General features: G+C 45.7%; 1 protein-coding gene across 2 annotated transcripts in view; it reads left to right on the top strand.

Moving 5' to 3' along the window:
* DDX27 (DEAD-box helicase 27) overlaps window positions 1–10,938 on the top strand; it is a 31,444-nt gene extending 20,506 nt beyond the window's left edge. For both annotated transcript variants that reach the window (XM_077251652.1, XM_077251653.1), the window contains exons 16-21: window positions 2,092–2,188; window positions 2,446–2,540; window positions 2,621–2,738; window positions 2,841–2,943; window positions 3,261–3,329; window positions 10,635–10,938. In XM_077251652.1, the coding sequence (XP_077107767.1) occupies window positions 2,092–2,188; window positions 2,446–2,540; window positions 2,621–2,738; window positions 2,841–2,943; window positions 3,261–3,329; window positions 10,635–10,650 (498 nt within the window). In that variant the 3' untranslated portion in view covers window positions 10,651–10,938. The remainder of the gene's footprint in view (window positions 1–2,091; window positions 2,189–2,445; window positions 2,541–2,620; window positions 2,739–2,840; window positions 2,944–3,260; window positions 3,330–10,634) is intronic.
* The last annotated feature ends 2,079 nt before the right edge of the window (window positions 10,939–13,017 follow it).

Here is a 13,017-nt window from a genome sequence, read left to right on the forward strand (position 1 = left end):
GGAAAGTCGCCTTTTTTCTCTGCGGTCACGTAATTCAGGTGACTTTTTGGAGCTATCCGCTCTATCCTTTCAGACTCCATTCCTTATTTTCATCAAGGCAAGGTTGTCCTCAGGCAGTTTCCATCCCTTGTTGTCAAGGATATCGTTCTTCCCTCATCTTGTTTGGCATCAGTCCACAAAGCGGAACGGGTTCTCCATACTCTGGACGAAGAGAAAGCTCTCAGAACATACGTATCGAGGATGGCATCCTTCTGAAGGTCGGACACTTTATTCGAGTTTCCTGATGGTCACAGAAAGGGTTTAGCCGCTTTATCGAATATGATCGACACTTGGATTCGTTCCACCATCCAGGAGTCCTTCCGCGTCAGAGGTCAGCCTGTACCAGCGGGGATCAGGACACACTCCACTCGGTCGATACAGGCTTCTTGGGCCATTAGGCACCAGGCGTCGGCAGAGCACGCCGGCAAGGCTGCAGTTTCGTCAAGTCCCCGCACACATTCTTGAAGCAGTATAATATTCACATCCAGACTTAAGCAGATGTGAGTTTTGGCAGGCGGACTCTGCAGGCCGCAGTAGCGTGCTTTTAGGCAGCAGTTACGCAGGGCCTGATCTGTCATGTTGTCCCCACCCAGGGACTGCTTTGGGATGTCCCATGGTCTGTGTTCCCCAATGAGGCGAAGGAGAAGTAAGGATTTTTGTGTACTCACCGTACACCGTAATGTCATCATCTCGCGAGACCGCTACGTGATCTCGAGTCATTGCCACAATGCGTTCTTGGGTGAGGAGCGGGAAAGGGTGCCGCGGACGCCGGAAGGTGAGAATATAATGTGTTTTTTGTTTTTTTTTAATTGTTGTTATTATTATTTTTTAAATTATATGTTTTTACTATTTATGCTGCATAGGCAGCATCAATAGTAAAAAGTGAAGCGGTGTTTACATCCCGCCCCAATAACGCTGATTGGTCGCGGCTGGGATTTCCATTACGGAAGTTACAGACAAACAGATGGAAGTACCCCTTAGACAATTATATATATAATATAGATTGATCTCCTACTGTTTTTGCACTGAACTGGTTCTCTGGGAGCCAGCAGGAGGGTGTATACTGTGGAGGAGGAGCTAACTTTCTTTGTATCACTTAGTGTCAGCCTCCTGGTGGCAGCATAACACAATAATAACATAACCATAACATAATAATTGGCTTGGAGAAAAGGATTTTATGGTGAGTACACAAAAATCCCTATTTTTTTTTTCTAAGAGTAATTACGTCTAAGCCTGAGATATTGGCCCTTTGGAGTCCCTTTTTTTAGGAGTAAGGATAATAACTAACCCATCTTAAAGTGTAATGGTAGAAGTACGCCACTAGAAGTATCCCACTACGGTGCACCTTATGACCACATTACCATTGCGGGCTTTGGTACTTCATGATACACCTGTTAGTGGGCTACGTCCACCTACCCCCCCCCCCCCCATCATACCCTTAAAGTTAACATACTCCTCTGATGAATCCTCTGTACTGTCAGGGCAGGAGCAACACATGGGGCACGACAGTGTAAAATAGAAATGAATCCTGCCTGGAGGAATCTGTCTCGTCATGGCACGTTGGTGAGATTGAATCTTTGTATATGAGCACTGGTTTATTGAGCACTTGCACTTTATATCATTGTATTAATGGTCGTCCTTGTGTGTTTATTTTATTCTAGGTTATTTTATTTGTACCATTTATAAAATTCTCTTTCCCCTCTGGTATTGGATATTGTCTATTGAGAGTTCATTTAGGTCTCCCATATCATATCAGACCCTTGCTGGTTTTTCCCCACTGTTAGTTACCAGTAAAGTGTGTGCATTAAAATACTTATCAGCTTCCATCTGCCGTTTCCAGCTCTGCTCCAGTCCACTCCTGCAGTGTTGAAAACTACACTAGACAGCAATGGATAAGTATATTAATGCGCAAAGTGTACACACACTACAGATGGCTAATAGAGGGGAGAATGAGGAAAAAATGCTGCGGTGGGCAGCAAGGAATTTTGCTGGGGAAACCAACTAAAAATTGCTATAGTGAGCATATTACAATGCTGGTCTGTCACTTTTTAGATCAGTGTAGCACAAAAGAAGTTAGAGCCGGGGTCTGAACCAGACCGTATGGAAAGAAGCTGGTTCCAAACCAGGGAGGAAAGGAAAAAGGAAAAATGTAAGTAGATGGCTACAGTTCAATGCTTGATTATATAGTTAATAAGTATACATCCCCCTTCTCCTCACCCTGGTTTTGCAAAGAAAAATTCTCTGCTGATTTGATAACTTCATACTACAGTCCTGTTGTAGTTCTGTTCTCTGCTCTGAATCCATGCCTGAACAACCCATTTTCTAAATGAGCACCCTCTTACAATCAGCTGATTGTCACACCAAGAAGCAAACAGGAGTTAGTGTTCTTTTCTGATTCCACACCAGTGTCCCATGCTCTTCAGGAGTTTGATCTGGCTCTAAGAGGAAAGAAAAAGAGGAAGAAATTCCTGGAAAACACAAAAAAGAAAGGAGAACTGACAGTAGGTGACCTCCTCGGTGCTGTACTTTTCTAAAAATTGTGCCCTATCCCAAATGACATTAAAGTTACTCTCCTAAACAGCCAGAGGAACGCTCTCAGTTCGAGGTGCTGAAAGCTCAGATGTATGCAGAGCGAGCAGCCAAGAGAGACCGCAAACCGAAGAGGGCTAGAGCAATGCCTCCTGATGAGGACCCTGCAGGTACGTACTGAAGGGGGTAGTTATCGCTGCAGCACCAGTAAGCATTTTGTGGTTTAGTAGATCCGATATTGTATGTTTATATGCGTTTGTTCTTATATACAGCTTTAGCCAAGCAAGCAAAACCAAAGAAGCAGAAGAAATCCACAGTGTTTGATGAAGAACTAACCAACACAAGTCGTAAAGCTTTGAAACAGTACAGGGCAGGGTAAGTTACGTGCACAATCAGCAAGTATTATGCATGTGTCCTATTCTAATGAATGCAGAGAGAGCACCCCTTTAAGGGAAAGTTCTGTGACAAATATTACATTCTTATATCATGGCCTCTCCTCTTGTTTCCATTTGTTCCTGCGATATTCTTACAGCAGTTTTAGTCCTGATAAGATGTTGTCCCCATGCTATCAGTTAGGATCTTGGGCATAAAACGACAGAAACCAATGTAATAATTTCTCCTTCCATTGATTGTTCTGTACCTTATGGCCTCCAGATACTGAATATGAAATGATTTTTTTTTTCTCCTATTAGACCCTCATTTGAGGACAGGAAGAGGCTGGGAATTCAACACAAGAAAGGAAATTTCAAGTCGAAATCTCGGTGTGTATTACATTTATTTGGTTTCTATAGTCAATTTACCTGGAGAAACATTTAACTTTAACAGACAAAAACAAATCTGTTGAAAGGTGTTCTATAGATGGATTTAAGAATGTTTAATGGACAGAACACTGATGGCATCCTTGTGCTCATTTGGGGGACACGGGGCTGCCACTATGTGAAAATGGTTAACTCCTCAGCAGTATACACTCACCAACTGGCACAAGGTTAGTCAGTTTTAGCTTAGTGTCAGTAGGAGGCAGACATGGGTCTGGACCCAATCTCATTTCTACCTTAAGTTTGATGTTTTCCCTGTTTTAGTTTGGATACGGCTTGTGATGGCAACAGAGTGGAGTTGTCACTCTGTCATCCACTATGGTTTCCTCTCTGGTCTATGAGGTAGGACCCCTAAGATAGCAAGAGTGTTTGGGACTCCCCAGCAGACGATCCTTTCCTCCATACCCCTGCTGACTTTCTCTCAGATTCAGATGGTGCAGGGAGGGAAGACTGACCCATTACCTTCCAGGCACCATGCAGACCGCATCTGGGACGTCTGATGACTGTCTTTCTTCATGATTTGCAAAGAAGGTTCCTGGGATCTCCAGGACAGGTATCTTCTACCTGGGCAGTTAGGGAGGTTCCGAGAGAAAAGAAACTAAGCCTTTCCATTTCCCTGGCATTTTTCCCCCTCTATGAAAGCGACGCCACCTCCTCATTCCCAGTGTCATCTTCTGTCACTAGCTCTCCTTCAACCTCTGCAGGCTTTTCGGCTCACAGAATCTGCAGCTCACCACTCTAAACTATTGAGCCACCATTGCTACCAGTTCTCCAGGGTCACAGGCTCCAGGCCCTGCATAAGCTCTTCCACCTGGGGGCAGCTCTCTATCCCCAGCAACACTCTGTGACACATTTTTCCTCCTCTATGCCTAACCACATGGATATTGTCTTACACTTTGCCTGTTCTTCCTGTAACATGAAGTTTCCCTCAGGTCAGACCTCATCCCTTTGTCCGGATTGCAGTCCATCCGCCATGCTATCCCCACAGGGGCCTCCCACTGCTTGCAATGCGAGCATGCCACCTCCGTCTGAGTAGGCCACAGCTCACTCCCAGTCACCAACCTAACCAAAGTGTTCCAGACTTAGGGCAGTCGTCCTATAACAGAGACCAATCATGCTACCGCCACAGGGAGCCCATCCACTTTCCTGGGCAACCCGGACCCTCCGGTTCCTCAACCCCAATATAGTAGAATCACGCAAGAGCAGGCACGCACCAGCCTTTGGCGTCCTCCAGTATGGCATCCCTCTCTCGCTCTTTCCTTCGTCTGACCCTCCGGCTTTTCTGGAGTCAGACTCCGAGTCACTCTGATCTGGACTCCGAACACATCTCAAAACTACAAAATATGGTGGACAGTTTGATTCTGGCAGTTAATCAGACTCATTGTGAGGAAGATAAATTGAAATATACGTCAAGGGGTGACGCTGACCAGAACCATATCCTATATGCTTGTCATTGACTGTCCAGTTTATATTACGTGCTGCTTTGATTTAATACTCCATTTCTACCCTGCTGACATTGTGGGCCAGGTTACCATTGTATACATTCATGTGTGAACTATGTCTGGATTGGGTTTGCCTATAATTAATAATTTGATTTCTTTACTTTTTCATGGCTCCTCCTCTCCAGACACACTTGAAACTTTCCAGCTGTGCAGCTTATGAGCATGATGATTTTTGAGCCCTTCAGCACTTGTCTACTAAATACCTCATTGCTACTTTGCACAATACTGTTTGATTGCCTCTGTGCTCAAATCATATGAGTCTTCTACTGATGCTAGGAGAATATTAATGCTCCACACCTATTTCTTTACCTTCTTATATGATATATACCTATTTAAGAATTTGGAATGTGGGAGGAAACCGGAGAACCCGGAGGAAACCCACGCAAACACGGGGAAAGCATACAAACTCTTTACAGATGCTGTCCTTGGTGGGATTTGAAAATATATATATATATATATATATTATAACCTATCTAGACTCTCTCTTGAGCAGCGAGTTCTTACAATAATTTTTAATTGTGCACAGCGATATTTGACAAGTAATTTCAAAACTGTATTTTTGACACAGTCTGTTTCAGTGTCCTTTTGTTCTCCATCTTGGAATTCGTCATCTCTGGATTTTAATATACAGTATGTTTGTAAATCTCTATCAATAAAGAATTGTTTTGGTTTTTTTTAAGTTTAATTTTACAAGTCTCCAGCCCGCCAGGGATAGAGGATACTTGTCTTCTAGCCAGCCCCTTTAACCCAGAGGTCCCCAACCGCCGGTCCGCGGACCGGGACCGGGCCGTTGGGGTTTTTCAGCCGGTCCGCGGCGCCGCAGCTCTTCCCCTGTTCAGCGGTCACGTGGGACCGCTCATTAGAGAAATGAATAGGCTGCTCCACCTCCCATAGGGGCGGAGCCGCCTATTCATTTCTCTAATCAGCGGTGCCGGTGACCGCTGACAGAGGAAGAGGCTGCGGCACCGAAGAGCAGCTGTCCGGGGGAAGGAGCGGGACGCCGGGAGCAGGTAAGTATCTCATATTCACCTGTCCTGGTTCCACACGCCGGGCGCCGCTGTCTCCATCTTCCCGGCGTCTATCTCTCCTCACTGACTGCAGGCAGAGGGCGCGATGACGCATATAGTGTGCGCGCCGCCCTCTGCCTGATCAGTCAGTGCAGAGAGACGCCGGGAAGATGGCGCCGAGGAGCTGCAAGCAAGACAGGTGAGTATGTGTTTTATTATTTTTATTGCAGCAGCAGCAGCACAGCTATGGGGCAATAATAAACAGTGCAGAGCACTATATGGCACAGCTATGGGGCAACGGTACAGAGCACTATATGGCACAGCTATGGGGCAATTATGAACGGTGCAGAGCACTGTATGGCACAGCTATGGGGCAATTATGAACGGTGCAGAGCACTATATGGCACAGCTATGGGGCAATAATAAACAGTGCAGAGCACTGTATGGCACAGCTATGGGGCAATAATGGTGCAGAGCACTATATGGCACAGCTATGGGGCAATAATGAACGGTGCAGAGCACTATATGGCACAGCTATGGGGCAATAATGGTGCAGAGCACTATATGGCACAGCTATGGGGCAATAATGGTGCAGAGCACTGTATGGCACAGCTATGGGGCAATAATGGTGCAGAGCACTGTATGGCACAGCTATGGGGCAATAATGGTGCAGAGCACTGTATGGCACAGCTATGGGGCAATAATGGTGCAGAGCACTGTATGGCACAGCTATGGGGCAATAATGGTGCAGAGCACTGTATGGCACAGCTATGGGGCAATAATGGTGCAGAGCACTGTATGGCACAGCTATGGGGCAATAATGGTGCAGAGCACTGTATGGCACAGCTATGGGGCAATAATGGTGCAGAGCACTATATGGCACAGCTATGGGGCAATAATGGTGCAGAGCACTGTATGGCACAGCTATGGGGCAATAATGGTGCAGAGCACTGTATGGCACAGCTATGGGGCAATAATGGTGCAGAGCACTGTATGGCACAGCTATGGGGCAATAATGGTGCAGAGCACTGTATGGCACAGCTATGGGGCAATAATGGTGCAGAGCACTGTATGGCACAGCTATGGGGCAATAATGGTGCAGAGCACTGTATGGCACAGCTATGGGGCAATAATGGTGCAGAGCACTGTATGGCACAGCTATGGGGCAATAATGGTGCAGAGTACTATATGGCACAGCTATGGGGCAATTATGAACGGTGCAGAGCACTGTATGGCACAGCTATGGGGCAATAATGGTGCAGAGCACTGTATGGCACAGCTATGGGGCAATAATGGTGCAGAGCACTGTATGGCACAGCTATGGGGCAATTATGAACGGTGCAGAGCACTATATGGCACAGCTATGGGGCAATTATGAACGGTGCAGAGCACTGTATGGCACAGCTATGGGGCAATAATGGTGCAGAGCACTATATGGCACAGCTATGGGGCAATAATGGTGCAGAGCACCAGGGAAACAAGCATGGTGCTCCCACTCATTCCTGAACCTATGGTAAGTTGAATCACATTCTCATTATAAATGTCATAATTATATGATAAGTATGCACTAAGCTCCATCCCTCCATAACCCCACCCCCATATGACCAAAGCCCCGCCCCTGCCCCACCCCCACCGGGCCATGGAAAACTGGTCTGGCTTAAAGCCGGTCCCTGGTGCAAAAAAGGTTGGGGACCTCTGCTTTAACCCACCAGTGTAGGTCCTCCAGGCCCTGATCCAACAGATTCTGTTTGGTATGACTGGGCGCCCATACCTGTGAAACCTCGCACAGTGGGCAGGCTGCCTTCTTTTGGTTCCGGGACAAGTGGCTCTCTGTCATTGACGACGCTTTGGTCCTGGACGTCATCCCCTATAGCTACGCTCCCCAACACATTTTTTTTTTTGAGTGCCGCCCTCCAAAAACACTTTCTCTCATTCCCAGCTTCTTCAAGGCTATCGATTTGCTCCACAAAGTTGATGTCACCATTTCCGTTTACCCGCAATAACGCTTTTCGGGTTTTTATTCAGGCCTGTTTGTGGTCCCAAAGAAGGGTGGCTCAGTTTGCCTCATCCTGGACCTCAAATCATTTGACCAGCCATGTTCGTCTGTCACTTCAGCATGGAGTCTCATCATTTAGTAATAGCCTACATGGAGCCCGAGGAGTTCCTATGCTCAGTGGACGTTCAAAATGCCTATCTACTAGTGATGGGCGAGCGTGCGCTTATAAGGAGCACGCTCGGGTGCTAACTTAATGTCTTTGGCATGCTCGAATAATATGTTTGAGTCTCCGCGCATGCATGTCTCACGGTCCGCAACACATGCATGAATTGCCTGCTTGTTCGACAACCGCAACACATGCATGGATTGCCTAACAGCCGTGAGACATACAGGTGCGGAGACTCAAGGTTCCTCTGAATCAAAGTCCAGGGATTTCCCTTAGTTCACAGTTCTGCCATTTGCTAGCTACAGCAAGCAGGGTTTTCACAAAAGTAATGGCAACTATCATGGATGACATCGTGAGCAAAGCTCCATCCACAGCAGCCTGCCGCAAGAGTCTGCAGATCACTCTGGACACTCTCAACACTACACGGGCAAGAGTCTTTCTGCCTGAAGAAAAGTACTCAGCCCACTACTATGTGGGATTCTCTCTCTGGTTCTGCATGATTATCCTGGGCAAGATGCTAGCCTAAATGGAAGCAGTCCCTTTTGCTCAGTTGCACACAAACCCTCTATAGCCCTTTCTACTATCAAGATGGGACAAGTCCACTCGTTCTCTGGACTGGCTTGTCACACTTCGCTCAGGTTCAAGAGGTCCCTGGGATGGTGGAAACTTGGAAGATCATTTCTGCCAATGCGTTGGGAGGTTGTAAGAATGGATGGAATATTGTTTGGTTGGGGAGTAGTTTTTCAAGACCTACCGATTGTGGAACTCTAGAACAATCTACCTGGCTCTTGTTCACTGGCAGAACCTTCTTGCTTGCTGTCCAATTCGACAATGCCATGGCGGTGGCCTACATAAACCACTAAGGAGGAAGTAGAGCGCTGATATCAGAAATGTCTTAGATCCTGTCATGGGCCGAACGGAACGTACAGTCAATCTCAGCAGTACGTATCCCTGGAGTGGACAACTAATTCACCAACTTACTCAGCTAAGTGGGCCTCGATACAGGTGAATGGTCCCTGAACCCGACAGTCTTCAACGAGATCTCCCTCCAAAGGGGAACTCCCGACTTCAATCTGTAGTCCAGACTGAACCACAAAGTTCCCCAGGTTGTATCCAGATCTCATTATCCCCTAGCGGTCGTTTGCAACGTGCTGGCGATCCCCTGGTCCCAGTTCTTTCTCCCATACTGATTTCCTCCTCTGCTGTTGATCCACAGACTGGTCAAGAAGATCAAGCGCCCATCATACTCATGGCTCCAGGTTGGCCCAGAAGTCCTTGGTACGCGGCAGTAGTCAACCTCCTTGTGGACATTCTGTGAAAAATCCAGGATTTTCCAGATCTCTTCGCAGGGCCCTTTAGCAGCATGGCTGTTGAAGCCGCGGTACTGAGGTCCGGTGGCTTCTCCAATCAGGTCATCCAGACCATGATGAGAGCAAGGAACCCGCCGCCTCCTCACATTTTAGCACTATATATTGAAGGCCATCTTCTGCTGGTGCGAAGCCAATCATGCCCCCCCCCATGCTTTTTGCTCTACCATTACTTTTGGCCCTTTTGCAGTCGGACCTTGTATCTCGCCGCTCCCTCAAGTGTCACGTCTTGCCGCTGTCCATTCTGTTTCTGAAGAATCTGGTGTCTTGTCCTCGGAACAGGATCTTCCTCCAGGGGCCGTATACTCTGTACCAGCCCTCGGTAGGACCATGGGGCATCAAGCTAGATTACATAAAGTTGGAATTCCACTCTGTAGTGCTATAGCACGTAAACATGAAATTTGAATTGCATTACTGCTCTAGATAAAAAGAAAAGATGATAATAATAATAATGCAACTTTATTTTTTAGCAATGTATGTATATGGTTACTCCTAGTAAGCACCTGTAGACACCAGTTTTCTGTTTGGAACTGATAGTCAGTTTTTGTGTGTAATAAATATATACTGACTATCAGCCTAGGCAGCATCGCTACCACAGGCCGCAGAGATGCCAGTCCAGCAGCCACTCCACGCAGCGCAGCAGATCTGCTGTGATGAGCAAGTCACTTTCCGTGGATGATCCTGTACAGGATCCTATCCCCCCTCCAGAGACTTCGAAACACATTGATATAAAGCCACCAATCTTTTTCTTCAATACGTCCGAACTTCTATTTGTTCAGCAGCACGGATGATATCCACAAAATTCCTTTGTGTGAATCTTAATGAATAGGCTCACTGCTGTACTTATGGGCCTAATTCACTGAGAGGCGCTGACAGAAATGTACTCCACTAGCGTGACTGGAGGACGTTATGCCACTAAAGTGGTGTGACTTTCATAAATTTAACTGGTGGGTGTAACCACACTGCCTTCCACCCATTCTACTCCCATATTGGCATAGCTGGTCAGGACTGGTGTGAAAACACCAAATGCTGTAATATATTTGCACAATTTCCAAATTATTGAAAAATATTCCAGCTTATTAAGAGGTTTTACATCAGAATCTTAGCTTAAAGTCCTTAATGAATCAGCCCTTATATATACATTTCGCATGTCCAAGATGAATGTCTTTTTTTATTTAGTCGGGGTTCTAATGATTTACATTTTATTTCTCAGGTATCGCAGGAAATGATCACACCGGATGTCACACATGCAGGGCTGTGGAGCTGGCGTTCACTCCGACAGAATTTCCATGTGATGCAGAATCTCTCTGTACCCAGGACTTTGTAGAACTTTCATCGGGACCATTACATAATATAATGGTTGAGCAGCGGAAGGATTGTGCCTGGAATAATCGGTTGGCAGATGTACAACGGACTTTACTGAGGATTGTGATCTGTTCATAATTGTATAATGTAAAATATGTTTTATAACTCTGAGAATATACATAAAGTATTTTCAGAGCAAAGAAAGTAATAGATTCAACATCTACTCTGAAGTTTTTGTTGAGCGATCCAGACTCTGATAGTCTCAACTGCTTCCAATAGGCCTGATAGCTAAAAACTAAGGTCTTGGTCACACATCCGTGTATCATGGTCAGAGTACGGAGCGGTCGCGGGGCTCCTGACCTGAACCTGCCATCCTCCTATATGTATACATATATGTATACCAGACTGCTACATCCAGACATGTGAATGTAGCATAATAGGAAGCTTTATCTCTCAGGTTCAGCAAGGAAAAGCTTGCCCTAATATCAACATACTTGTGAAAATGGTGATAAAACATATCCTAAATTCAACTTCTAATTAGCCAAACGGTGTAAAACTCAAGAGTACATTCAGACTATGGTCCCACAGGGTGAAAGTGAAGTGTCCTATCCATAAGGAAAAAATCTGCTGTTTTTCAGCATCAGTGTTGTGCACGATATTAAGAAATCTCAGGGTGATGTTTCATAGCAAACCTGCGGGATGAAGTGACCAGCGCTTTCCCTCTTCACAGTCTGTCAATATCTACTGTGGATAATTCCTTGTATTTTACCCTTTGTGATGTAAAGGATGAGGTCTGATCTGTTAGCACAATTGTGTGGATTTTGCACTGCAAATGTCCTCTAAGTGTAGACATTTGTGCAGCTGCTGTCCAAATGGGGTTTGTAGATACAATTCTGCCACATGAGGTTACACTTAAATGACATTAATACATCCATGGGTCAGAAAACGTGTGGGCAACCCGAGGTCTCTCTGTACACCAGCCAAAACACATGAATGTGTGAATATGGCATGCTTTCTGTGGCTACTTTTGCTTATACCTCCAAAATGACAAATTGGTGGGCTTTATATACGACAGCGTGCTTCTGAAGTCGGCTTGCCCATGTAGTTTCTGCTCCTGCAGATGCAATAAATGTTCAATTCAAATAGGTGAAGCACAAGATATCCAATTTTTTTTTTATGGTGTTTAAAATTAAAAAAAAAAACCTTAAACTAGTCCAACCATGGTGGTAACAAATGTATCGCCGCTTCTGCACAGTGTTAGACAGCAGACATCTTCCTTCAAGTTCCTCCAAATAAATGGACTCAACACAGAATTAAAGGATCAGCACAGACTGACTGTTCAAAGAACAGGTGCTTGGTGTGTCATGGTGCTGCCAAACCTTTAATTACACCTTCCCACCATCTCTGCCTCTGAAGCCACATCTGTCAGTGTTAAGGAGGGATGGAGATGATAACCAAGTAGGTGAAAGTACATAAAAAGTGGACAGTAGACGATTGAAAACGGGTGATTTGGAGCAATGAAACAAAAGTCAATAGACTAGGCTATGATGGGTACAAATGGGTTTGGAAGAAAGGGGCTAAGGGATTGAGAAATTGAAGGAACTCTCAAGTACAGTGGAGGAAGCCTGATGATTTGGGATTGTTTCACAGCATTGGTTACTTGACCAGGATTGATGGTGGTCTCAATGATGAGCTATATGTGAGTATTCTACAAAACGAGTAATTTTGTACATTCGAGTACTATGCATATGAAAAAGACGACCGTGTACCAGCAGGATGACGACCCAAACCATATGTCGAGATTGGCGAGGAAATTATTCATTGGAGGTGCTGGATTGGCCTCCACAGTGGGTAGAGTTGAAGAAAAAAGGGAATTAGACCTACCGATAATTCGGTTTCCAGGTAGTCCCTCAGGACAGCACCATGGAGGACGTCCTTCCTTGACCTATAGCGGGACAGGATCATAGGTTAAAAGGACCCTCCCACCTCCACCCTCCAGTGTTTTTTCAAAGTACCACCGAAGGATGGAAATAAATAGTCTAAACATGCCCTTACAAACACATGTGTAATAAACATTTAATGTAGGCATAATGGTGTGCACTCAGGTCAGGGACAAGGAGGTGCTGGTAAACAGACCGTGTGGTCTAGTCAATCATGTACAGAAATTTACCGCACACTCGATTCTGGTATGATGCAAAAAAAAAGGTTTATGCCAAATGCCAAGACCTCACAACCAGGAGAACTCCTACAGCAGGGCGCGGGAGCGCCGCTGACACCGCAGCAGGACACAA

This window comes from Ranitomeya variabilis, chromosome 4 (genome assembly GCF_051348905.1).
Source record: "Ranitomeya variabilis isolate aRanVar5 chromosome 4, aRanVar5.hap1, whole genome shotgun sequence".
Classification (NCBI taxonomy): domain Eukaryota; kingdom Metazoa; phylum Chordata; class Amphibia; order Anura; family Dendrobatidae; genus Ranitomeya; species Ranitomeya variabilis.